Consider the following 26530-nt stretch of genomic DNA (forward strand, 5'->3'; position numbering starts at 1 on the left):
GCCTGAAGATCAGAGAGTAAAACAGCCACACTGGCCAGCTTTACAGAGCAGGCGGTGGGGACACACACCTTTCATCCCAGTAGGCACACTAATTTGTCACAGAAACCAGGTGGTGGTGGTGCACACCTTTAATCCCAGCTCTAGGGAGGAATATAAAACAGGAGGAGACAGCTCTCAGACACAGACTCATTCTCAGATTCCTGGAGGCAGGATCGCCCACTGTTTTAGTCTGAGGTAGAGGTAAGAGTCAGTGGCTGTTTTGCTTTTCTGACCTTCAGTTTGAACCCCAATTTCTGTCTTTGGGTTTTTATTAACTGTGCTACAACGAATATCCTGTATACTTTACTCTTAGGAAGAATTTGCAATCCTAAAAGCTGTGTTTTCAAAGGCCACATTAGAAACTAAAACAGAGATTGACACATTGGGTAAAACCATTCTTTAAAAGTGCGCAACTTAATAGGACCGGGAGTAGGTAAACCATAAAAGGGAGATACAGCAATTCTGAGAACTGTTTTTCTGCTTACAGACTTATTAAAGGGTCATACAGCTCTCCTTGAGAATACTGAAGTATATGGTAGTTATTGGCATTTGTAATTATGTTGAGTAACTATGAAGGAATAAAATTATGCACGAATTGCTTCTCCAAAGGTAAGGAAATTTCATTCTATATTAGAACTGTTTTAGTAGCCAGGTCACATGGAGAAATTCAATATTAAGCAATTAATTTATAGGAAATATTTGATTTTTATAATCTAGATGAGTTTGGCTTGTGGCTTTAGACAGTACTTTTGCTGTTCAATTTCCTCAATGTCTATATTGAACATGTATAACTGGTTGGTGGTGGCGCACGCCTTTAGTCCCAGCACTGAGGAGGCAGAGGCAGGTGGGATCTCTGAGTTTGAGGCCAGCTGGATCTACAAACTGAGGTTCAGAGCAGCCAGGGGCACACAGAGAAACCATGTAAATAAAACAACAATAAATGGAACATGTAAAACGGACTTCACACTGAATCACAAAGACAGGCTAGCCCCGTGTACCAGGAATGTTTTTTGTTTAGCCTGGCCCAATTAGTGATGAGGTTTAGCAATCCAGGGACAATCCTCATCCCCATAAAGGAGGGCACATTCCCAGTATCCTCACTCCTCAGTGAGATCAAGCATGGTATTCCCCAGTGGTAACATTCTTTCCCGCCCCTCACCCTATGCCCTCGCCCTTCCTGGAATCACCTCCCAAGTAGACTACTTACATCAAAAACTCAGGGATTTGCAGGAAGTCCAAATAGCAAAGCTGATCCAGAAATATCCCTAGAAAAGAACTTTGTGGGCACCAATTCACAATTTAAAATTTGGGATGAATCCAGGCAGTGAAGACACACACACCTTTAATCCCAGCACTTGGGAGGCAAAGGCAGGTGGACCTCTGTGAGCTCAAGGCCACCCTGCTCCACAGAGCAAGTTCCAGGACATCTAGGACTACACAGAGAAACCCTGCCTTGAACCATCCCCTCCCCGAAACAAAACCAAAAACCAAAAAAACTGGGATAAAGAAAAAGGCAGATTCTGATTAGTCTCTATCACCTCAGATGGCCCAGAAACATTTAGATGCATTCAGCATACAGGCAGCAAAATGTGCTCAAAATCAAGTTCAGGGACCAGAAAGGTTATAAAGAAGACCAAATTCCATGCCTGGAAGTCCTTGTCTGATCCACTGCTCTAGCTGGGAAGGAATGAGACCTATCCGGGTAGACCTTGATTTCCCAAATTCTCCTGAACTCTATTGTCACACAGATGAAGCTCCCATTCCTTTCCTACAGGAGAGTCACTTCCCTTCACCTGGAACACGTCCTTGTTTGAAAGAAGACTAGCAAGTCTTGTTGGTGGTTCTGGAGACCTGTGTCCACTCACCTCCAATCAGTATGGAAAGAAGTGTTTGTTCCTGGTTTCCAGTGCTCCACTTTGCTGCTGCTTTCTTACTCTGCACTCTTCACAGATTAAACAAGCAGCCCAGGGGAGGAATGACCATACTGGAAGAGGGTGACAACTCAATTATCATGCAGAGCTGGGGACAAGAAGTATTCACAGGAATGCTTGATGATATTTGGGGACAAGGTGAGCAGCGTTGATCAACAGAAGGGCTAGTTGAAGGGGAAATTTAGAATAAACAGAAAAAGGAGGGGGCTGGAGAGATGGCTCAGTGGCTAAGAGCATTGCCCACTCTTCCAAAGGTCCTGAGTTCAATTACCGGCAACCACATGGTGGCTCACAACCATCCGTAATGAGGTCAGGTGCCCTCTTCTGGCCTACACGCATACACACAGACAGAATATTGTATATATAATAATAAATATTAAAAAAAAACCGAAAAGGAGGGAGATAAAGAAAATTCCCCATGGCTTCAGTACAGTTTCCAGCAGTAAAGAATATAGCTTGTCCTGGGAACCTTCTAGTTGCTATTTTCCTTTGTCTATTTTATTGTTTAAAAAAAAAAAAAGACTACCAGACACTGCCCTCAGACAGAGGAGTCTAACACATGACAATCAAGGCTGAATGGGGTGAGAGATGCTTACAAGTTGCTTTGACATACTATCTCTTTTACACCCAGGTGTACTTTGACATATAATTCACATATCAAAGTGACCCCTTTGAAATGTCTGATTCAGTGGATTTTAGTATATATACAATATCGTATAATCACCTTTACTAATTCCCAAACACCTAAACTAAAAAATAAACCCATTTAGAGTAACTCTATCTCCTCTTAGATTTGCTTACAGTCACACTGGTGCGGCTTCCTGACTGTACCTGCAGGCAACCCAACTAGAGGGAGACTTGATCCTCATTCAGAACAGGCTGGACGCAGTAAGGAATTAGTAGCTCAGATTTGTCATGCTTCTGTAGAAGTATTCCAAGTTGTTTCTATGAGTGTCGCAGGGCTCCAGCAGGATAATCTTGGTTGCTTGTGTGGAAACTTAACCTCTCTCAATTCCTGCCTCCTTCAGGAACCCCGATATAAGTCACTTGCACCCAGACCCTGAACAGGCTAAAGCTTTCCTCAATAAGGTTATCATGGGATCTTTTGTTAACTGTTTTGCTCAATCCTGATGAAATATGTCTCTTACCTTAAAAACCCCAAGGGGAAAGCGAGACGGCTCAGCAGATAAAGGTGCTTGCTGCTGTCTAGTTCCAAGAAGCCTCTTTTCCCAAAGTCTGGCATTTAGACAAAGCCAACATCCCCTCTGGGACTTGAGGAAAACAGTCCCTATCTGCTAAAAGGAAACATTCTCTTCATCCCTGGAAAAAGGGCTCTTCCATTATTAGTATATGCTGTGACACCTACTAGCCTCTCAAGGTCTGTGCTAGCTTTTATTCTAATTCCTTCAATCCCTACTCACGAGTACCTTTAAAGTATTAAAGTCCTCCACTTTAATTTACAGATTCCCTCCTTCCAGGTACCTGTTCCCTTAAAACCCTGGAAATCCCATCCACTAACCCCCCAGTCCCCTCCAACACACACACTTTCCCAAGACACAGCCTTGGTGGTTTGGATCAATTTTTCCCTTTTAACTCATGGAGCAGCTATTTTGGTTTCTTTACTGCACCCATTTCATTCATCTGGCACATCTTTCCTTTTTTATTTCTTTTTTCCACTCAATTGTCAGTCTGATGACCTGAGGTAGATCCCTGGATTCATGTGGAGACAACCGACTCCCACAGGTTGTCCTCCGACTTCCACGTAAACACTGTGGCATGTGCATCCCATGCTGGGTGGGGGTGGCACACACCTTTAATGCCAGAACTTGGGAAGCAGAGGCAGGTGGATCTGAGTTCCAGGTCAGCCTGGTCTACAGAGTGAGTTCCAGGTCAGCCAGGGCTACACAGACAAACCCTGTCTCAAAAAACAAACACAAACAAATTACATTCAAAGGCAACCTTCTGCCGGGAGCATCTGTCAAAGCTTCCCATGGAAGCATTCTTGTGAGGTAATGAAGAGAACGGGAGAGCTGAAGGAGAAGGAAAGCTTGCCCCACATGCCTGGCCACCACAGACACTGGGACTTAGTGTTGAGGGACGTTGTGAGCAGCCTCAAGACATGGATTTCTAGTGCAAAGAACCCACAAATTTACTGTATTTCTCAATTTCTTAATTCCCCCTTTAAGGATTTATTTTTTATGTGTACATATGTGTACCATGTACATGCAGATGCCTGTGGGAAACAGAAGAGAACATCGATCTCCTGGAATCGGAGTTAGAGTTTGTTGTAAGCCACCTCACGGGTGCTGGGCACTGAATTTGGGTTCTCCAAAAGAGCTGCAAGCTCTCCTAACTGGTGAATCATCTCTCCGGGTTCCTTCTTTATTTCTTTACTTTTGTTTTCTTCTTTCAGTATTGGAGGTGAACCCAGGGCCCTGTACATGCTAGGCAATATGCTCTACTACTTAATTCTATCCCTAGCCCTCTGTTTACCTTTTATTGTGGGGCAGAGTCTTGCTAAATTGCTCAGACTGGACTTGAACGCACTCTGTAGCTTTTGCAGGCCTTGAACTTGTGCTCCTCCTACTTCAGGATCCCAATCTGTTAGGGTAACAGGCCTTTGTCACCAGGCCTAATTTCTTGCTAGCAAAATCTACACTGCTCTTAAACCTCTATTTAACAAATTGATAGCTAGCTCCATACATTATTACATTTAAAATTGCTACGTTAAAAAACAACAGAAGGTGGGAAAGAGAGGTAGCTCAGTGGGTAAAGTGCTGGTTGTGCAAGCATGAACCTGCGTTCCGATCGTCAGCATCCTTTACACGGGCACAGAAGCATGGCCTATAATCCCAGTGCTGAGAGGGAACCTAGGGGCTTGATGGTCAGTTGACAGAGTCTGCCTCAAAAAACAGAGAATGATAGTGGAAGACACTCTGCATTGACCTCTGATGTACACACACACACACACACACACACACACACACACACACACACACACACAGAGGCATGTATGCGCTCGCAAAGGCATATATACCCACACATGTGAACGAACACACATATGCAGATACCACATATATTAAATAAGATTTTCAAAGCTTTTTTCCTTAGTCTCATAATTAGTAATTTTAAAGTATAAAAGTTAAATGATAGTTATAAGCACAAAAAGAGGAAGTTCTATGAGATCGACTTTCACTTTTCTTTCTTTTATATATATGAGCGTCTTGCATCCATGTCTGTCTTAGCACTACACGAGTGCCTGGTGCTTGTGGAAGTCAGAAGGGGGTGTCAGGTTCCTTGGGATTATCAAAATGGAAGTAACAGATAGTAAAGGCTTTATCGAATATAATTACATATTTCAGAGAACAAAATATTCTATATAATTATATTTATAAGACATAAACAAATGAATAAATATTTATTTAACTCATATACAAATATAAGATAAGAACAAATAAACATTTAACTGTCAAATTAAAGATATTAGCTGCATTTTATTTATTTTGCTTTTGTTTCACAGTGTGGGAGCTGATCCCAGGGCCTCATGTATGGTAGGTTAAATGCTGCACCCTGGCCAGGAGCTTCATTAAGATGGCTTACCAGCTCAAACTGTCCACAGTTACCAGAACATTAACAGCTTACTCAAGACTAAAGGGCTAAAATGTATAGACTAAACTGGCTTTTTTAGTCAAATGAGGTAAATCTTAAAACTGGGAAACCAAGTAAAATAAACATTTAAAATCACATTTTGCTGAGCGGTATGAGTGTAAAAAGAAATCAGTACAGCAAAAAACCCAGAAGCAGTAAATGGTGTAAGTAAAAGAAGCATTGCATTGATTTATGTGGCCTATTTGTTTATCTTACTGCTTAAGAGAGTTTAAGGTTTCATAAATACTTTTGAATTTATTATTCAACAAGTATAACACACAACACAGACTATTTCAAAACCCCTACCAACAAACATAAATAAACTTTTACCCAGCAATGTTTTACAGGCTGTTTAATAAGTCTTTCTTTCTGACATTAAACTGAGAAAGCTGTAGGCAGAATATAACTAAACAGTTTCTGAAAGAAACATTTTCCATTTAGTTAGAAGTTCTGGTTTCTGACTTAGAACATCCTAGTCTACAAATGACAAGATGGACTTTTAGTTAGGGTTGGGCTAAAGAAATACAGGGTAAAACTAGAGCCCTCAGTGAGCACCCTACAAGAATCTGATGAGTGATCCAATTATAGATAGATGGATGAGAAAAAGTGTGTGGGAAATGCTGGCTTGTTACTCTATTTTTTTCTCTTCTTTGCCAATTCACTCATCTTCTAAGATTGCCTTCCCTGCTTTTTCAGGGAGAAATTATCTCACTGTTATTTGTTCCTTTAGTATTTTAACAAAGCCTACAAAACCCCACAGTACATTCAAATCTAGTACTAAAAGTTTGAGTGAAAATAACAGATGTAAGTTTTTATCGGTACACTCTTTCTAGGAATAAGTTCCCTATTTGTGGAGGTGGAGATCCTTTCTCAGGTTGTTCACACAGGATGTGACATGTTTTGAGAAATGGGAAAACTTCCATGGTAACAGGTGAAAGGTAAATGCTTTCCTTCTGAGGTTTAACTGCCTTGTGGTCTTTATTTATTTGTGTACCACAACACTGCACTACACACTGCAGGTATATGTGTCCTGTTTCTAATACTTTATATATGATCAGCCAAGGAAAAGCAAACCAATAGAAATACTAAAATCTCTTGAAAACACCATTTATCTACCATATACAAACTATGACCCAAAGTCCAACCTGGAACCTTGTCGCTGACTTTCTGTTGAGTCAGAGTTTTTTTATAATTTACATATAGGTTAAAAGGATATTCTGGAAATAAGTCTAAAGATTGCATATACTCTGAGTCCACCTGCTTTCTAAACTATGAAAGCACAGGATAAATCTGACTTCTCCACCCACAACACATACCCGTGAAAATGCCTGCATCTCTTTTGATAAGCAGCATCGTGACAGAGAGGAGCAAAGGTTAACTGAGTCTTCACATTTACTGCACTCACTTTCCCTTATAACTGATTAAAAATGTTGACTACAGCAGACAGTAAACATATTTTCCATGAGTTTATACATTTTGAAGATGAGATAGAATAAATTAACTAGAATTTCATTATTAAAAATAAGAGGTTTATTTGTAAATCTCTAACATTAAAAGGGTTCCTCTTCTCCCTAATGCAAAAGGGTGGCTCTTGTTCCCATTCTAAACTCTTTTCTACCATGAAGAAATCTCCCTGTACTTGCAAGAGATTCTAGAGCATTTGACAGACAGAAGAAATCTCACTGTACTTGCAAGAGATTCTAGAGCATTTGACAGACAGATGTTTGGGACAACAAAAAATCATTACTGTTTTTCTCTTCTTGGTTAGAGAACTAAAGACAAGAATGCTAATTCTAGTATTACAAGCAAAGTCTAAACACTAGAAAAAGGAGAGAATATGACAAAAGGCTTCAAAATACATGCCTGAGGTGGATGGAGACAACTTGTATGTTTATGTGTGGCAGGTTCTAGACAAAACCTTCAGTCTTTAATCTTCAGATTCATATCTAGAGATAAAATTAAGAGCATATTGTCAGGATCCCTTTTGTTGTTGTGTCGTAAGTGAAATACCTCCTAGCTGTCTGGAGTGGCGGAACTGCTCACTTTCTATCCCTATTGTAGCAGAAAGCAGTGATGCTCAAGACTGGTGTTAGGATGGTGACTCGGAGTCTCCATCAGGTCACCTAAGACATCGTCGGATTCCAGGCCTCATGGTAGTTTAGTGTGAGTATGACAGTCCTCAGACGATCACGAATAGCTGACATGACTATGAGTCACGGTACAAATCCCCTCCCATTACAAATCTGATCTTGACTTCACCTCACAAATGTCCTCCCTGAGAACTCTGACAAAGTCACAAAATGACCCAACAAGCAAAGGTATTAGTACCAGGAGAACACCATGGAGCACGATGTGCTCCCTTGCCAGCTGCTATTTCTGTGCCATTACCTGCTAACGGATCCACTGCCAAGAGTAACCAAGTATTGTGTGGTGAGGGAAAATGTCTAGCTGGGACTAAAAGCCACCCTGTGGACTGAACATGGGCCTACCAGGGCTTGACTGGTACCAGAGGGCACGTGTGGAGAGGAGCCCCAGGGTGGACCGGCCAGCTTACCTTGCCAGTCTTTTCCGTAGGTCTCTGATTTGATCATTCTTCTTGGTGAGAATTTCTTTCATGTTTCGATATGCTGCTGTTTGTTGGAATTTTTTCTCTAACTCCTGCTTTGTGAAAAATGTCAGCCATTACTAAAAATGTTAGGAAAGAATAACAAATGTGATAAAAATACACAGCCTGCTAATTTTCTTATTCCCTTAAAAACATACTTGTATAAAATTAAAACCGCCTGAACTTCAAAAACATGCTAAATGAGAAGTTAATAAAATAGTACTATTTTCCAAAGCAACACCATGTTAGCAAGTAACGAGTACACTCTGCCCTAGATATAGGAATCTGTATGTCACACAAACTAACTTTCATGTGAAATAGATACAATAGTTTTTTAAATTCCCAAGTTCTAAAAACTCAAGGAGAAGGGTTTTTAACTTAAATATCTTTAAAAGTATTCATTTCTTCTTATTTAATTGTGTGTGTTTATAAAAACTACATTCATGCAGAGAGCAGGAATTATGGGTAGTCGTAAGCCATCAGATGTGAGTGCTGGAACCAAACCCAAATCCTCTCCAAGAGCCTTAACCACTAAACCATATATTTTTAGCCCTTAATTTGAGAATTTTAAATTTTAGTTCCTAGGACTGTAGCACAGCTAGTAGAACATTTGCCTAGCATGCATGAGTCTTGGATTCTACCTCTAGTACCCATAATCCTTTTTTAAAAAAATACAGAGGATTGAAAAAAATGAGATTTTCTTATTTATTTACGTACATGAGTGTTTCACCTATAAGCACGTATGTTTACCACATGAATGCCTGGTGGAGAGTGGGTGATGGGAACTGAACTCGGGTCCTCTAAGAACAGCTCTGCTTTTAACTGCTGAGCCATCTCTCCTGCCTCACACACACATTTTAAAGTATCTAAACCCTAAAGTCAAGAATTTACTCTCTATGTATTTCCCATATAAAACATTTTGAGAAATATCTCAAAAAAAAAAAAAAAAAAAGCCACCCGGGTCTCTGTGAGCTGTAGGAAGAACCAGCGGAAAACAATGCAAAGGTGTGGCGTGGAGGCGGCATGTGAAGGAAGAAGAGAGCGGTCTGTTCACAAAGATAGAAGAATAAAAGTGCCCCCAAAATAATAGGCCTTCAAAACATACATTGACTAAAACTCAGAATAAAAATAACCCGCTCCTGCCATTGTCTAGCATTTATCTGTTCACATCTGTTCCTCCAACTGTATGCATTAGATCATCAGAAAAAAATAGGCAAAGGTGTGTCCCGACCTTTTCAGCCATGCTCAGCTGCTCCTGGACTCTGAGGAGGTCATGTTTGGCTGCTGCTAGGTTCTCCTCCAAAGACTTTTGGTTCTCTGTCTTATCATTAAGGGTTTTCTGAAATTCGTTCTTAAGAGCTGCGACTGTGTTTTCCAAGTCATCCAAGTCATGGGCCTTTATAAAATCCTATGAAAAATAAATACATGAGTAAAATTTCCCTTGACATACTAAATAACAGCTGTTTCAAAATAGTGATTCAACATTCAAGGAGACAGTAATGCCGTGTTGTGTGTGTACATAGCTCTTCTCACCCGTCTGGGTAAGTGCCAGTCCCAGCAGGGTTGCCAGCAGGCTCAATCCAGCCTCAGCCTTGGTATACACACGGCAGATATTCAGTAGTCTCTGCATTCCAAATATAGAAAACAGGATTTCTGAACCGCCAGAATTTCAGTCAAAGACTGAACAAGAGAGAAGTGAGATCTTAATTTGACAACACTATGTGTATGAGGGCTGGAATGGCAAATCACTTGGAGAATGGTGTGGGGGGGCGGAGTTTCTTATAAATCAAGTTGGCCTCACACTTGCTTTGTAACCGAAGATGACCTCAAACACCTACCCTCCTGCTTTCACCTCCCAAGTGCCAGGATTATAAGCATGCACCAACATGCCTGGTTTATGTGGTAGTAGGGATGAAATCCAGGGCTTTGTGTGCTCACTAAGCAAGCCTTTAGTTAACTGAGCTATATCCTAGGCCCCTGACACATTTTGGAAAGTCAAATTAAAAAACAAAACAACCCTTATTTTCTGTCTCCATTCCAACCTCTCTAGGCCTATTCTTTGTTCTGTAGCAGCCTGCCTGCATGAGTCTCCCCCAACACCTATGTTTTTGGGACTCTTCCTTTTGGTGTGGACCCTAGCCCCTAGTTCCTTCATGCTGTCCTTCTCAACTATTCTTCCTAGTCCACCTCCATTCCTCTGTGTGACTCTGAACCTACAGAAACACTCTCTGCCAGAGACTCCACTTGCCTAGGAACCAGAGTGGGCAACAGTGAACAAAGAATGGAACACCCGCCCACCAAAAACACAACCAGATATCTACACCAAGAAACACTTCAAGCACCTTAACTCCAGATGCTAAAATCTCAGCACTAAAACACGAACAGTCAGTATAACATGCCTCATCCAGAAGCCAGGAACCCTGCGGTAATCAGAGCTGAGAAATGCAATCTAGCTGATGCATAAGACAAGGACTTCAAAACGACAATTATGAATATGTTCAAGGACCTTCAAGAGAATATAAACAAATGCCTTAATGAAGACAGTGAAAATACAAACAGTTGAATGAAATAATGAAAGCATTTTAAGGCATGAAAGTAGAACTAGAATCACTAAAGAAAATCCAAACTAAAACCTCAGAAGTAAGCCCCACCAACAGATTACAAAACATGGAAGAGAGAATTTCATGTTTTGAAGGTAAGGGTAGAAGAAATAAATAGCTCAGTCAAATAAAATGTTAAATATTAAAAAAAATCCATGCTCAAAACTATACATGAAACCTAGGATGCTATGAAAAGACCATATCTGCAACAATAAGGTTAGAATAAAAAGAAGAAACTCGGGCTGGAGAGATGGCTCAGTGGGTAAGAGCACTGACTGCTCTTCTTAAGGACCCGGGTCTCAGCACCTGCAGGGTGCCTCACTTCTGTTTGTAACTCCAGTTCCAGGGTTTCTGATACACACACATACATGAGGGCAAAACACCAATGAACATTAAGTACAAATAAATTATAAAAGAAAAAGAAACTCAAGTCAAAGGCACAGAAACTACTTTTAACAGAATCATGGATGAAAATTTCCCCAGTCTAAAGAAGGAGGTGCCTGTCAAGGCACAAGAAGCATACAGAACAACAAATACATAGGACCAGAAAAGAAATTCATACAGAACAAAGAAAGCATGTTAAAATCTGCAAGGGAAAAAGACCAAATCACATATAAAGACAGGCCATTTGACAACACCTGACTTTTCAATGGAGACTCTAAAAGTCAGAAGGGCCTGCACAGATGTTTTTCAAACTCTGAAAGACCACAGATGCCAGTCAAATATCAATCACAATTGATAGAAAAAGATTCCACAATGAAACTAAATTTAAGCAATCTACCAGTCCAGCTCTACAGAAGGCATTACAAGGAAAACTTGAGTCTGGAGAGGTTAACAACACTCAAAAAGGCACAATAAATAATCCCAGACAGCAAATCAAAAAGGGGAAAACCTCTATCACAACAACAAAATAACGGGAATCAATAAATACTACTCATTAATAACTCAGTATTTATAGTCTCAATTTTCCAATAAAAAGACACAGGTTAACAGACTGGATTAGAAAACAGGACCAATCTTTCTGCTGCATCCAAAAACCATATCTTACCATCAGGATGGACATCACCTCAGAATAAAAGCATGGAAAAGGATGTACTAAGCAAATGGACCTGAGAGGCAAGCAAGTTAGCCATTTTAATATCTGACAAAATAGATTTCAAGTCAAAACTAATCAGAAGTGATAGGGAAGGACACTATATACTCATTACAGGAAAAACCCACCAAGAGGATATTACAATTCTAAACATTTATGCTCCAACACAAGCATATTCAAGCTCATAAAAGAAATACAGTTACAGCTACAATTCATATTAACCCTCACGTGTGATATTGGATGACTTTAGTAACCCACTTAGTCCACTCTTGCCAACACACAGGACATTCAGGCAAAAAATAAATGTAGAAATCCTGGTGTTAAATTACATCACAAACCAAATGGACCCAGCGGACATCTACTGAAAGACTAAAGAATATACTTTCTTCTCAGCAGCTCATGGAAATCTCTTCAAAATTGACTACATACATAGACAAAAAACAGGTTTTAGCAAATATAAGAAAATTGAAATGACACCCTGTAGTCTATCTAACCACCATGGATTAAAGCTGGTCTACTCTTTCAAATATACCCATTCAAATACAGAACTTGAAGTTCTAGCTAGAACAATAAGACAACTAAGGGAGAACAAGGGGATACAAATAGATAAGGAAGAAGTCCAAGTATTTTATTTATTTTATTTTTCTCTATATAGAAACCTTAATAACTCCACAAGGAAAATTTTATAGTTAATAAACCTTTCTTTTGCATAGTAGTAGGATACCAAATTTACACAAAATCCAGTATCTTTCCTATGAACAAATGATAACCAACCAAAAAAGAAATCAGGGAAACAGTACCTTTCAAACAGTCTCAAAAATAAATAAAATATCTTGGGACAACTCTAACCCAGCTAGTCCCGTGAGCTGTGACTCAGCCCTAGGAAATGAACAAAGGATGGAGTTTCTGAGCCAGGGCATCTCAATGTAAGACAACAGACAGAGCATGAGGAACAGTGGTTATCACTAAAGTTTCTAATTTTATTTTTAGAAGATGTGGAAAAGATAGATAAAACTGTTTTACCTGTTCATTTGTATAACAAATACTTTAAGACACTGAACAAAAACATTGAATAAGCAGGCACCGGAAGACGGAAAGAGCTCCTATAGTCATGGATCAACAGGACTAACAGAGTGAGAACGGCCATTCTACCAAGAGCAGTCTACAGATTCAATGCAATCCCCATTAAAATTCTATCACAGTTCTTCACAGAAAGTGAAAAAAGAATCTTCACCTTCTTATGGAATTTTTTCCTTAGCCATATAGGAAATATAATGTCAATAAGAATAAGTATCTACAGAAAAAATAACACCTGAGACTCGCTTCAAAAAGACATGGATGAAGGGAAGAAAGAAAGTGTAAGTAGGAATGAGGATGATTGTAAAGCCGAGTAGTGGTTTCATGGGGTTCATCATACTACTCTCTGTATGTTTGCATGTTTGAATTTTTTTCGCAGAATAAAGTTTAACAAAATCTAATGAAGTCTGGGGATACAGCTCAGCATAGGAGTGCTGGCCTAGCATATATAGGCTCTGGGCATAATACCCATTCCATAAGAAGAAAAAAAATGTTAGGAATGAAAAAAAGAAAAACATACAGAGGTAGATTTAAAGACTGGCAGACATTTACAATGATAACCACGGAAAAGACAATTCTATGCCAGGGGTTGGTGGCACAAGCCTTTAATCCCAGCATTCAAGGAGGCAGAGGTAGGTGGGTCTTTGAGTTTGAGGCCAGCCTGGTCTACAGAGTAAGTTCTAGGACAACCAGAGCTACCCAGAGAAACAGTCAAAAACAAACAAATAAACAAACACAACAAAAACACCATAAAAAAAAACGAACAAAAAGACGTTTCTACACTGAAAATTCACCACATGGCCTTGCTCATATCAAATCACAATACCACGTCACACTCAGTGGGAGAGGCAATGATATACTAATGAACTCCCAGCAGGTGGAGCAGTATTCAGTCATTATTCCAAGGGAGGCTTGCAGAGCTACCACTCGGGTTGTTGCTGTCTCCCCACAGCATGCTGCATAAATGAAGCCTGGAATCAATCAATTCCTCTCACTGTAATCTCATCCAAGGAAAACTCAAGTACCATTCAGAATAAAACCCAAATGTAAATTTTCCTCTTCCTTTATTCCACCCCCTCCCCTGCCTCAATTCTAACTGGGTATAGGAGGGAAAGGAGAAAAATTAACAATAATAAATTTAAGAACACCTTGCTTGTCATTAAAATCTCTAATGTATGCTAGTCCCGTGAGCTGTGACTCAGCCCTAGGAAATGAACAAAGGATAGAGTTTCTGAGCCAGGGCATCTCAATGTAAGACAACAGACGGAGCATGAGGAACAGTGGTTATCACTAAAGTTTCTAATTTAATTTTTAGAAGATGTGGAAAAGATAGATAAAACTGTTTTACCTGTTCATTTCCTTGATCAAGCTGTAAATCTTGAAGTGTCCTTTCCAATTTTGACTTCTCATCCAAAGCATTTGTAGCCTATAATCAAACGTAACCAGGATACACTCACTCAACTTTTCTCTCGAGGTTAATTCTTCAATAAGTACTGGAGGATTTCTCAGTTACCTGTATTTCAATGGTCTTCAGCCTTGACTTCAATTTTTCATTCTCTTGTTGAAGTCTTAAAATTTCCTTTGTGAGTAAATTCAAATATTATTATTTTAAAGATTTATTTTGACTTTATCCAGGAGTGTTTTGCTTACATGTATGTGTATATACAATGTGCATGTCAGTGGAAACCAGATGAGGGCATCAGATACCCTGGAAAGGGACTTATGTGTGGCCTTGATTACCACAAGGGTGGTGGGAACTGAGCCTAGGTTCTCTACAAGAGAAGCAAGTGCTCTTAACCACTGGGCCCTTTCTCCAGCCCCCAAATTTTATTATTTTAACCAAAATATATTTACCACTTGGAATGATCACTGCTTGTTTCACTTAAAAAATAATCAAAATTATACAATGGCTCAAAAATTCAAATGCCCTGGTTAGGAGTAAAATCATGTTTTCGTAAAGCCTGCCCCAAGCCCACAGCTGTGAATCAAGTTCAGCTTACAACTCACAGCTGCCTTTCCCTCAGAATCACCTTTTCTTCTCCTGTTCTCTGTTTTCAGCCATTCTCCTGTCTTATCTAGCTTTCTGATTCTGCAACTTGGGCCTGTTCTTTGTCACACTGCTACCACTTAACCCTGAAATCACACTACCTTCATCATTTTAGTGCCCAGTACTCCAGCTTCTGCATGGCTCTGAGGGGAGGGAGGCCAAACAGTTTTGATATAAGATGTACCTCCCTGACCAGTCTGATTTTGCATTTTACTCTGATACAATGCTGGACTGCTCAGAAGACCCTGTGCTCAGTTATTCTAAGTCATGCCAACCTTCTGTCTGCCTCTGGCCAGTAGCCATTCTGCTCCCTTGCCAAGCAAGCCCCCTTTAACTTAACCTGTGTTTATCTTTAAGACCCAGCTTGGAGGCTGTCTCATCAAACGCCTATTCTTATCTCCTCACATCCACACAGAACTATACTACCACAGAACCCTTAGGTCTCTCATTTCTGCTTCTGGAAATGTCAGTTCCTACTCCCCAATGAAATGATAACAGTTTTGAGAGTGTGCAGGTACTGTACTGCTTTTTTAAGTACAACAAAATCTGACATGCGTAATGCCAAGAATATGGGAGTTGAGAAAAATTTATTTTTATACTAATAACTTCTATAAGCATTAAAAAACCGTACATTTTTGTGGATCACAAGTTTCAAATGCATGCCAGAACAACATAGTACAAAATTCCCTGCCCTACACTTTACTGAGAAAAGATCTATTGGTCACTCCAGACTCTACAAAGCAAGCATGCCCTCTTCTGGACACTGGGTTTCATTCAGTAAAACCGTGACAAGACTATTTCTCTAACCCTAGCACTGTACAGGAAATGGGGGTGCAAGGGCAGAACCACAGTTCTCCCATTTTCAAAATGATGAGACTATTACCTTGTTTAGCAGTTCTGTTGTTCCACCTTCATTAATTGGAATAAGTTTGGGCTTTGTGATATCTATGATGGGCTGTAACAAAAAGAAGAAACCAATCTAAAATCACCACAGAGTAAAGCAAGAATCACTAAACAATTTGCACTTTCTAAATGGAAGATATAACCCACAAACAATCCACCAGGCCTTCAGCTCCACAGATATAACGGTTCTGAGTGGTTTCTAAATGGAAGATATAATCCATAAACAATCCACCAAGCCTTCATCTCCACAGATATAACGGTTCTGGGTGGTTTCATTCTGTTATGTCCAGTGCCTATGATGTGCCCTATGAAGCTCAATAATGATAGAAAAAAAAATGAAACCCAGCCAGGCATCGTGGTGCATGCCTTTAATTCCAGCACTCGAGAGGCAGAAGCAGGAGGATCTCTGTGAGTTTGAGGCCAGCCTGGTCTACAGAGTAAGTTCCAGGACAGTTGGGGCTGTTACACAGAGAAACCCTGTCTTCAAAACCAGAAACAAAAAACAACAAAACAAAAAACAAACAAGCAACCCTGCCCCCGGCCCTGCCCAAAGAAACCCAACCTTCCTGTACCTTTTTATGAATACAGATGGAAAGTAGGGAGACAAGGAGCTCATAGCCAGACTTGATAAAAATATCAGCCTCTAGGACTGTGGTAGATTTTCATCTGTGGTAGCTTAAAATAATTTCTATATGAACCTTATACCACGAAGCTGTAATGACTGAGGAATTATAGATGACCACAAATATTTGGGTATTTTAGTAGCCCTCTGACCCCAAAATTCCTTAGTCAAAAATATGTTCTAAAAAGTTATTAGAAAATGTTTTCTATGTCTCTATACATGGATTCATCTCAGTAGTGTTTAGCTGTCTGACAAGAAGAACTATTTATGATTTATGGTGTACCTAGTAAGGGATACCACAGCACATAATTGCTTAGAAAGACAACCAGGCTGTCTCCACCTGCTGTCTTGTAATCTGCCTATAGCACACAGTGAAGAAGCAGAGTCAGGATATGACCACAGGGGTGACCACCATAAAGTATATGCTCTGCATCAGCTGAATGAAGGGTTTACAAGACCTGGGATTCAGGCTGGACTGCAGGAATTGTGGAGACACAGAACTGCCTTAGAGGGCAGCCTCCTCCTGGGACAGATGAGACCAAGCTGGGAAACAGTTGCTTGACAAACCAAGCATAGATGAAAGCAAACTTTCTCTGCCCATTTCTCAAACGTTCTGTCAGAATCTGTACCCTGGATAAGGAAGTGGCCTTTGAGCTCAGTTCTTCACGCTCTATCAGTTACAAAAGAGTGCTTTGCTTCTGTATACTTTTTGCCTTGTTTCTATGTACTTCTCTTTATTTTTATTACTGTTATTTATTGAGATATTGTTTCTTGCAAGGTGAGGTAAGAGTTTCTCATGATCATGTACGTGAGTAAAGGGGGGGTTTCAGAGTTGAGGTGATGCTTTTTAGTCTATATAAAAAGCCATACAAAATAAAGCTTGTTATACAGTTGTTCATACTCTGCATCCCCTGTGTCCTGATTTGCACAAGACCCTTACCCGGGTACCCCTGAGAACGTAAGTTTGGATTCTTAATACCCCCATAAAAAACCAGGTAGGCATGGTGACCTACCTGTAATCTCTGGACTCATAGCAGTAGGCAGAGACAAGGGATTCCTAGGGAAAGCTGATTTGCTGATAAATTGGTGACCTCTAAGTTCAGTAAAAGTTTCTGCCTCAGTAAAAGTAGAAAGTGACCAAAGAAGTCACTTCATCAATATCTGGCCTCCATATGCAAGCACAAACATATGCATAGGCAGCTGTACACATGTGCTACCATATACACACAAGCAGACAAGCACATTTACACACAACCATGCATGCAAAAGTAAGTAAGGATTTAGAAATTATAAAAATTACCTTTTTATTTGAAGATGTAAATTCTGCCTTTTCAAATTCAGCCACTTGTTCTAATAATTCTCTGAAGAATAAAAGCAAATTTAAGAGAATATTCATTGACAAAAGACTTCACAAGAACCAGCCTATCACATGCTTGTGAGAGAAGTATAACACTGTATAAAACTGATATTTATTTACTAATGGAAATTTATACCACTGTAAGCAAATCTGAATCATCTGCAACTCTTGGTACTTTGTACTTGGTAGGTACATGATATATGTAGTAATACATAAAGAGCAGTGCCAATACATATATGAATGACAATTCTATTTCTCTGTACTTCTGAGGTACTGCATGCTTTCTCTATTGCACAATATTAACTGTTACCTGGGAAAGAGTCTGATTTGTACTACAGTTGTCTTGGATATGAAATTAGTCCACAGCATCTACTGAGCAAGAATACTGACATATTCTATGGAAATATTGGTGGTGTGAACAAGCCCCCAGTGATCTACCATGATAGATGTGCTATCTCAGAGACCACTCTTCTGTCTTCTTCAAACATCAACACTCGGCATTTTCTCATCAGTCACTGGCAGTTGCAGAAGCCAAGTGAGTTTCCATCCTTGCTTGGGGACTGTCCTTAGCATTTGCTCACCATTTTCCACTTGAGGAGAGATTGTTTGGAGAACAATTTGCAGGGCTTGGCAGTCGAGTCTTTCTTGACTTTTGGCATATATATATTTTTTGTTTTTGAAACAGGGTCTTCCTGTATAGCCCTAGCAGTCTTGAACTCACAGAGGTTGCCTGCCTCTGCCTCTCAAGTGTTGAAATTAAAGGTGTGAACCACGATGCCCAACTGGCATGCAGTTTCTCAAGACAAGTTTTAACTTCACTGATCTTACTAGAGGTTTCTGAATTTATGAGCTTTTCAATATTGTAAAACTTTTTAAAAAAAGCCTTTTTTAGTTTACCTTTCTTAAGGTATGATTTCAAATGCAGTTATCTAGAAATGAATTTGCAATGCTATAGTCTGAATAAATGGAAACAATACTCAAAATACATTTTCAACAGTTCCAATCTTTACTTCAGTGTATCAAGACCACTGTAATACTAATTATCCTACCTACCAAAGATGCTGTAAGGAATCATTACTTTAAATAGATTGAAAGCAGTTTTTTATGTAGCTCAAATGCTTTTTTAGTACCTAAGAATGGTACTAAATGAAAACAGTATCTTTTTCTTTTCTTTTCAGTTTTTAGAGACAGGGTTTCTCTGTGTAACAGCACTGGCTGTCCTGGAGCTAGCTCTTATAGACCAGGCTGCCCTCAAACTCGCAGAGATGCCCCATCTCTGCCTCCCACGTGCTGGGAAGGTGTGCACCACCACCGCCTGGCCAGGGAAACAGAATTTCTTTAAAAGGGCTCTGAGTGCTGTTCAAGGGACCATCTAGGGACCATCTAGGGACCATCTAATGGCTGTGCTTTACTGCCACCCCACCCACACTGTCTCACACCTCAGCCCAAGGAAAGCACTAGCAAAGATATTTGCTAACTTTTAAGATCATGCTTGGGTCTCTATATCTCAACTCTAGGTACAAATTTTACCTGTTTTCAAGTTCAGAGATGTCTGTCTGTAGCTTTAGGTACCATTTCTCAGCTTGTGAGAACAGCTGCCGTAGGAGAAGCACATTGGTATAGGCTGTATTGATGAGCTCAGACTCCACCTCACTGTGGACCACAGCCTGCAGTCCACTCAGGATTTCTGTGACCTCATCCACGGTGTACGTCTCCTCTACCAGTCTGAAACAGTTAAGACTCCAATGGCTAACTAATCACAGGAGCAGCGTACAAAATACAACTGAAATCAGAAACCCACATCAGGACATTTAAACAATAAAAGATTATAGGAAAACCTCTCTGGGAGAGATTTATTAAAATGATTGGATTGTGGATAATTCTTCAAATGTATTCACTTTAAAATACAACTACATGCCGAGAAACACCCCCTAAACCTTCATCTATTTTCATTACTATTATTTTTTACTTTATACTCCTTTAAATTAGTATTATCACATTTAGAAACTTAAAAAGCCACCTGGGGTGTTGGAGAGATGGCTCAGCATTTAAGAGCACTGGCTGCTCTTCCAGAGGACCTGAGTTCAATTCCCAGCAACCACATGGTGGCTCACAACCATCTGTAATAAGATCTAGTGCGCTCCACTGGCCTGCAGGCACACATGTGGGCAGAACACTGTATCCATAATAAATAAACAAATCTTTTTTTAAATAGTCATTTTCCATTTAAATTTCCATTTTCTGTCAGTTTTCTAGCATTTAGTAACAGTGTGAATCACTTAACTGTTAGTAAATGCCTAGGAGACACAAACCAAAGTTGTATATTAAATTTTCTTAGCAGTTTAGGGACGCAAAATGAAATTAAATCTAACATCTTAAAGTATTACTATGATACCACAAAAAATTAATGTCTCCATCAACAGCAGCATTAAAATCTACTTTCATCGGAGATACTTGGGTTCGAAAGGAATTTCAGGGAATGAGCCATCATCTTCAATCCCCTAACTGTACAGACCTTAGGGGGTGGAAGAGACTTGCCTGTGGGTCCACTGTGGGTGACCACGCCCCACAATTACAGCAACATGACCAAGAGTTGGAGTCCTTAGCACACCCATGCACACTCCTACTCCCAATGACACTCACGGTAACCTAATTTTTGCCACCCCCAGCTTTGTTCCTCCAGTCTCTCCCCTCAGACAATTAGCTCACCTTTGTCCTTTTCCTTTCTTCCAAACACACAAAATAAAGCAAGGGTCAGTTATATTTAGTCTTAGTATAACTATGCTCAAACTGATAATAAACAAAGCACTATATTTCACTAAGTAGTATTCAATGTATAATTATCTATTATCATTTAACCAGAAGAATACAGCCATTTTAAAGAACATAATACTTTAATTTCATAGTCTTTATTAAAATATTAGTGTTTTCTATATTCTTTAATAGACTATACCATATTTTTGCCAGTTATATTGTTTTCATTCACTGGAACTAATAAACCAAATCGCCAGATTAGGTTAATTAGTTGAACAGAAACTGGTCCAAGGCTGATGACTCCCACAGTAGCTAGAGTCAACCCAGAGGCCTTTTCTTCTTACATCGGACTTGACATTAAACATTTACTTTTCATTGTTGGGCCAGCGAACTTACCAACTTTTGCTTCAAATCAACTAACAATCGGTACTATCAAGTAAGTGTTTCATGCTATTTTTTCCTCTCCTAATTCTTCTAAATGAACAGCACAGGTTCATAACTGCCATGTCATATGGCTTTGCTCTTTTAAGAAATCACTTAAGAAATTAAAGTTATGAAAGATTTGATACATATGTCCTTCACAGTGTTTATCTGAAACTTTCCAGTATACAACAATTACCATGTACATGTCTGACAAGATACTATTACTGTTACCCCACAACTATTTAATTTCCCAAATCCATGGAACATAGTGGAGTTTCTCTCAGTCACTGCTGTGGTTTCTGTACTAGCAACCCCATGCTAGCTACCACAAAGAATCCATGTTTTTCTCTGATTTCCTAATCAGAGTTTAAATTTATCCACTCAGGACCCTTTCTTTTTTGAGAAATTTTCACATGACCAGGTATATAAAGTAAGTACACAGATTTACTAATTAAAAATCATAAAGTGTTTTCTTAAAACAAACCAGGTGTGGTGGCACATGCCTTTAATCCCAGCACTTGGGAAGACAAAGGCAGAACTCTATGAGTTTGAGGCCGGCCTGATCTACAAAGTGAGCTTCAAGACAGCCGGGGCTGTTATACTGAGAAACCCTGTGTTGAAAAGCTGAAAAAAAGATTTTTTTTCTTAAAACAATTCTTTGGTATACATAAAATTTGCCATTTACTAAAGCTGAAAGCAATTTTTCATATAATTAAGTGAATGTGTTTATTTTTATAGTATTTATGTGCTTATTTGAGTATTTGATAATAAAGGACAGAGCATTTTTTCAACATTTTTTCAGAGTTGATTGATAATTTGATTTTACAACCATCAATGTTAAGAAAGCTGCTCTGCAAAAATACATAGTACCAAATAGCAAAAATATATTTATGGCCATTTCAAAAACGGTTGGAAATTCTATCTTTATCCCAAACCAAAATTTACTTTCTTTTTTTTTTTTTAATGAAACTCAACAACTCAAATAACAATTCTTAAAATCAAAGATTCTAACACAACAGACTCCAGAAATACTGTTTGATACATGCTGAGGAATGATGATAAGAAAATACTATCTTTGTTATAATTAAAAACATTATGTTTCTGTAAGAGCAGAATATTTATATGTACAGTAAAATCACTGTAATTCAGAGCATACAATAATCTAAGCCAGAGTTCCAGGCACCTTGCACTTGTGCCTGTCGTGTGGCCAGAACCCAGGCTGCAGCGAAGTCATCACGTGACAAAACACTGGCAAATGCTTTCACAACACTTCAGGTTCATTATGAATTTAATTATGAGCTAGTTTCTAGTGATTGCATTTTCAGAAACCTTTTATTACGGTCAAATTTTCTAGGAATACACATTCATTCGGTTATATGACCCACAGTTTTTAGAAGTAAGGCCTTAAAATCTCTCGATACCTGCTCTCCTTGAGGTCTTGAAAGCAGGAATCTACTGTTTTAAGTCTCAAGCCTCTCTTTGAACGAGCGAAACGCATGTAATTAATAACCTCATTTTGATGGTGCTCATTTAGGCCCAACTCTGCCTGAAAAAGAGAGAATTTGTTAGTCTTGAAGGTCACATAACAAAACTAAAAATGAAAATAAACAAGACTTTGTTGGGCTAGGTGTGGTGACATACACCTTTAATCTCAGCACTTCGGAGTCAGAGACAGATCTCTGAGTTTGGGATTAAACTGATCTACATAGTAAACTTCAGACCAGCCAGGGCTACACAAAAAGACCTGGTCTCAAAAAAACAGGAAATAAAAAGTAAAAAAAAAAATGATGATACGATACTGTGTACTAGATGTATATCAGGTTGTCCTCTTCTCTTCCCCTTACCTACCCAACCTACCCTGCTAGAACTTCCCTGAAGTCAAATATAGTAACATGAGTACTTCTCAGGAACAGAAGTAATCCAAAGAGGTATGGGTATTTTTTCTTTAATATTTTTTTTCATTTTTCATACCAATCCCAGTTCCCCTTCCCTCCCTCTTTCCCACCCCCATCCCACTCCCCTTCCACTCCTCAGAGGGGTAAGACCTCCTTTGGGGCGTCAACAAAGTCTGGTATATCAAATTGAGGTAGGACCAAGTCCCTTCCCCCTGTATCAAGGCTGTGCAAGGCATCCCACCATAGGGAACCGGCTTCAAAAGCCAGTTCATGCACTAGAGATAAGTCCTGGTCCTCATGCCAGCCTGCCACCCCCAACAGATCAAGCCACATAACTGTTACCTATATTCAGAGGGCCTAGTTCAGTCCTATGAAGGTTCCCCAACTGTCAGTCCACAGTCTGTGAGCTCCCACTATCTCAGGTCAGCTGTCTGTAGGTTTCCCCATCATGATCTTGACCCCCCCCCCATGATCCTTCCTCCCTCTCTTCAGCTAAACTCCAGGAGGTTAGCCCAGTGCTTGGCTGTGGATCACTGTCAGACTGAAGATATGGGGCATAACTTAAACCTCTGTCCTTTCCAATTTCTCCGAAAGCTGGCAGAAGGGGTGACTAGGATGAGCCATGCTAGCCACTTTTACGACCCAGGGCCGAAAGAACAGAAAGATAAGGCCTCAACCCTGACCTCATGAAGCAGCACTGTAACAGGCTTTCTTTTGGATCACTAACCAGCTCCCACATCATGACAGGTGACTTAATATTAGTTATGAATGCTTGGCCTTATCTTATGGTTGTCTCACTAGCTCTTATAACCTAATTTAACATGTTTCTCTTCACCTATGTTTTGTCTTGGGGCTTTTTACCTTTCTTTCATTCTGTGTGTCCTACTTTCCAGCTTTCTTCATGTCTGTCTGTCTGTCTGTCCTTAGGTGGCTACCTCTCTTTCACCCTCTTTTTCTCCCTCTTTCTCTCCTCTCCTCTCGAGCCTAGATTCCTTCTCCTATCCCTCTACTGCCTAGCTACTGGCTTTTTATTAAGCCAATCAGGTGCCTTAGGCAGGCAGGGTGAAACAAATGCAGTACATCTTTGCATAGTTAAAGCAATATTCCACCACAGAGAAGACTGTCATGTGAGAGGGAATTTAATCATCTGCATTCTTTAGTCCACTGATTTTCAGATTTCTATCACAGAAACTTCACCTTTCCAAATACAGCCTTAAAAAAAGTATATTTGGTTTGAAAATAGCCACTAGTCTTTGTAATAAGCCAGATGCTGTCTTAAAATAACCAAATCAAGATGCTGCATAGGTAATGCAGCTCTCAGAGCTGATCAGGGAAGGTTCTTTGTGCAATGATGATAGTGGTTAAAGCAGGCACAACTGGTCAGAGTGCAGAGAATAAGCAGGCTTACCACAGCTGGGATAGCTCTACCACACCCCTCTCCCAAGGCACAGAAAATATCTCTGAAGAGGAAGCAAAGGACTAAGAGATGGATCCATAGGATCAGATCAAAAGTGTCTTCTAGGCATGACAGGACTGCTGTGCTGGGAACTCTTAGGCCAACCAACAGCCTACCATGGAGGTAGGAGGGATCTATGGGACCTCACTCCTGAGGAGTTATGGACAGTCAATGACATATGGAGGGTGGAAAGTCAATTCCTTTTAAGAGTATGGCCCATGGTAGGTTGATCATGCTATAGTGGATGGTCTCACACCCATAACTGTATGGACAGCATATACAAAGTAGGTTTAAAAAACAACAGGAAGTACAAGATCATTCTGGGAGGAGGTAGGGGGAGGAGTAAATATGATTTTAAATACATTGTATGCATTATGCAATCTTTAAAGGATTTTTTTTGAGATGGTTTCTTTGTGTAGCACTGCCTGTCCTGGAATTTGCTCTGTAAGCCAGGCTGGCCTCAAACTCACAGAGATCTGCCTTTCTCTGCCTCCAGAATGCTGCCCCATCATTGTCTGGAGGTTAAAAATAAAGCTTTGGCTAGTAGCCAAACAGGAGAGTGGACCTACTGCCAAAAAGTTTTTATTTTATGTGCATTATTTTATGAGTAACTTTACCAACCCTTGTATAACTTTCAATTTAGTAATGAATCATCTATGCCCAATTGCCAAGTGTTAGTTGTCAAACTGACAGAAAAGAGTAAGAACACAAACAAGTACTCAAGGGACCCTGGTCAGCTCAGTGTGGCAAGCATGGCTCTGACAGGCCTTGCTTTTCTTCCCACTCCCTCTGTCTTGCTTTCTTAAAGCTAGCCACCATTTTCCCCTCGTGAGGCTGACTGTCAAGGTACAGCTACCAAACTGTTAAAGTCCAGCAATCAGGTGCTAGAGAGATGGCTCAGAGGTTAAGAGCACTGACTGCTCTTCCAGAGGTCCTGGGTTTCCAGCAACCACATGGCTCACCACCATCTATGATGAGATCTGGTGGTCTCTTCTGGCGTACAGACATCCATGCAGGCAGAGCACAGCATTCATAATAAATAAATTTTAAAAAGTGTAAAAAAAAAAGTTCAGTCAAAAGCCCCTTCACCTAATTAGCATGCCAAGTCAAAATATACCCCCACATCCTAGCCCATTCTAACACAGAGCTCCCCTTTTCTGCCTGAATCAGAAAGCAGCCACTTTGACTTTTTTCCCCCGCTTAATAAATGATCTCTCTGTGAAAACATGTTTGGGTATGGTTCGTGCCTAATCCGGGTCCGAGAGGGAACCTCCGCTGTACAGGGGTCTCTTTCAAGCACTTTTTTTTTCCTGGCACCACTAGCATTATTTTCTCGTCGTTGAAATCCAGAGAAGCAGGACTAGTTCTAAACTCAGGAAGGTTAAGGACTGATCTGTTTTGTTCAGGTGTACACAAAGTGAGGGCTTACTAGGAATCCTGACTGCTGGGCTATGTCGGCAGTCCATTTGAGCAATACTCTCAATAACGTCACTCCCCCTTCAACCTCATTTTCGTGCTTTTATCCACAGACAACCACTTAAACTGGCAAACTGTTGAATGAACTGGTGCGTTCTTCCCAGTCTTACCTGTTTCAAGGTAAGCCGAACTCTCCTACGGAGCTACATTCTAGCCTAGCGGTCTTCACAAGTCCAAACAAAGGAAATACCACCCATATTGAATCCGCTGTTAAATAAGGGGCTGCAGAAAGTTAGACTCAACCAAGCTCGCACGGAAAGTTGGCACCAGCCCGTGAACGGTTCCCAAGGGCAGATGTGCGCCTGCTCGGACGGCTGAGGATGAGGGGACCAGGTTGGCGAAAGCCAAGCATGATGTCACCGCGGCTTGGCCGAGGTGATCCCAGCCTCCCTTCTCCACCGAGGCCCGGCCAGCTCGGCCCCGCTCGTGGTCCCATCCCTAGCAGGGCCTCTCCGGAGCGGATACTCACCATGGCGGTGGCGGGATCACACAGGAAACTGGGGGGCCGGCGCCTGGGACCTGAGGAGAGTAGGTTGTTTAGAAGCCTCGGGTTGCCAATGGAAACGGAGGCACGTGAGTCCTCGGCTGCACACTGTCATTGGCC

General features: G+C 40.4%; 1 protein-coding gene across 2 annotated transcripts; it reads right to left on the reverse strand.

The window, feature by feature from the left end:
• Positions 1 to 5435: 5435 nt before the first annotated feature.
• Lztfl1 (leucine zipper transcription factor like 1) lies at positions 5436 to 26530 on the reverse strand. 2 transcript variants are annotated; one of them, XM_005348166.3, is made up of 10 exons: positions 26396 to 26530; positions 22521 to 22645; positions 19453 to 19647; positions 17866 to 17926; positions 15924 to 15995; positions 14507 to 14572; positions 14342 to 14419; positions 9455 to 9631; positions 8173 to 8276; positions 5436 to 7564 (listed from the first exon to the last, which is right to left on the reverse strand). In XM_005348166.3, the coding sequence occupies exons 1-10, from the start codon at positions 26396 to 26398 to the stop codon at positions 7546 to 7548; spliced, it is 900 nt and encodes a 299-aa protein (XP_005348223.1). In that variant the 5' UTR covers positions 26399 to 26530; the 3' UTR covers positions 5436 to 7545. The 2 variants fall into 2 exon arrangements, with proteins under 2 accessions (XP_005348223.1, XP_013202101.1); XM_013346647.2 differs by lacking the exon at positions 26396 to 26530 and adding an exon at positions 26037 to 26198.

The sequence above is a fragment of the Microtus ochrogaster genome, chromosome 5 (assembly GCF_000317375.1).
Source record: "Microtus ochrogaster isolate Prairie Vole_2 chromosome 5, MicOch1.0, whole genome shotgun sequence".
NCBI classification, from domain to species: domain Eukaryota; kingdom Metazoa; phylum Chordata; class Mammalia; order Rodentia; family Cricetidae; genus Microtus; species Microtus ochrogaster.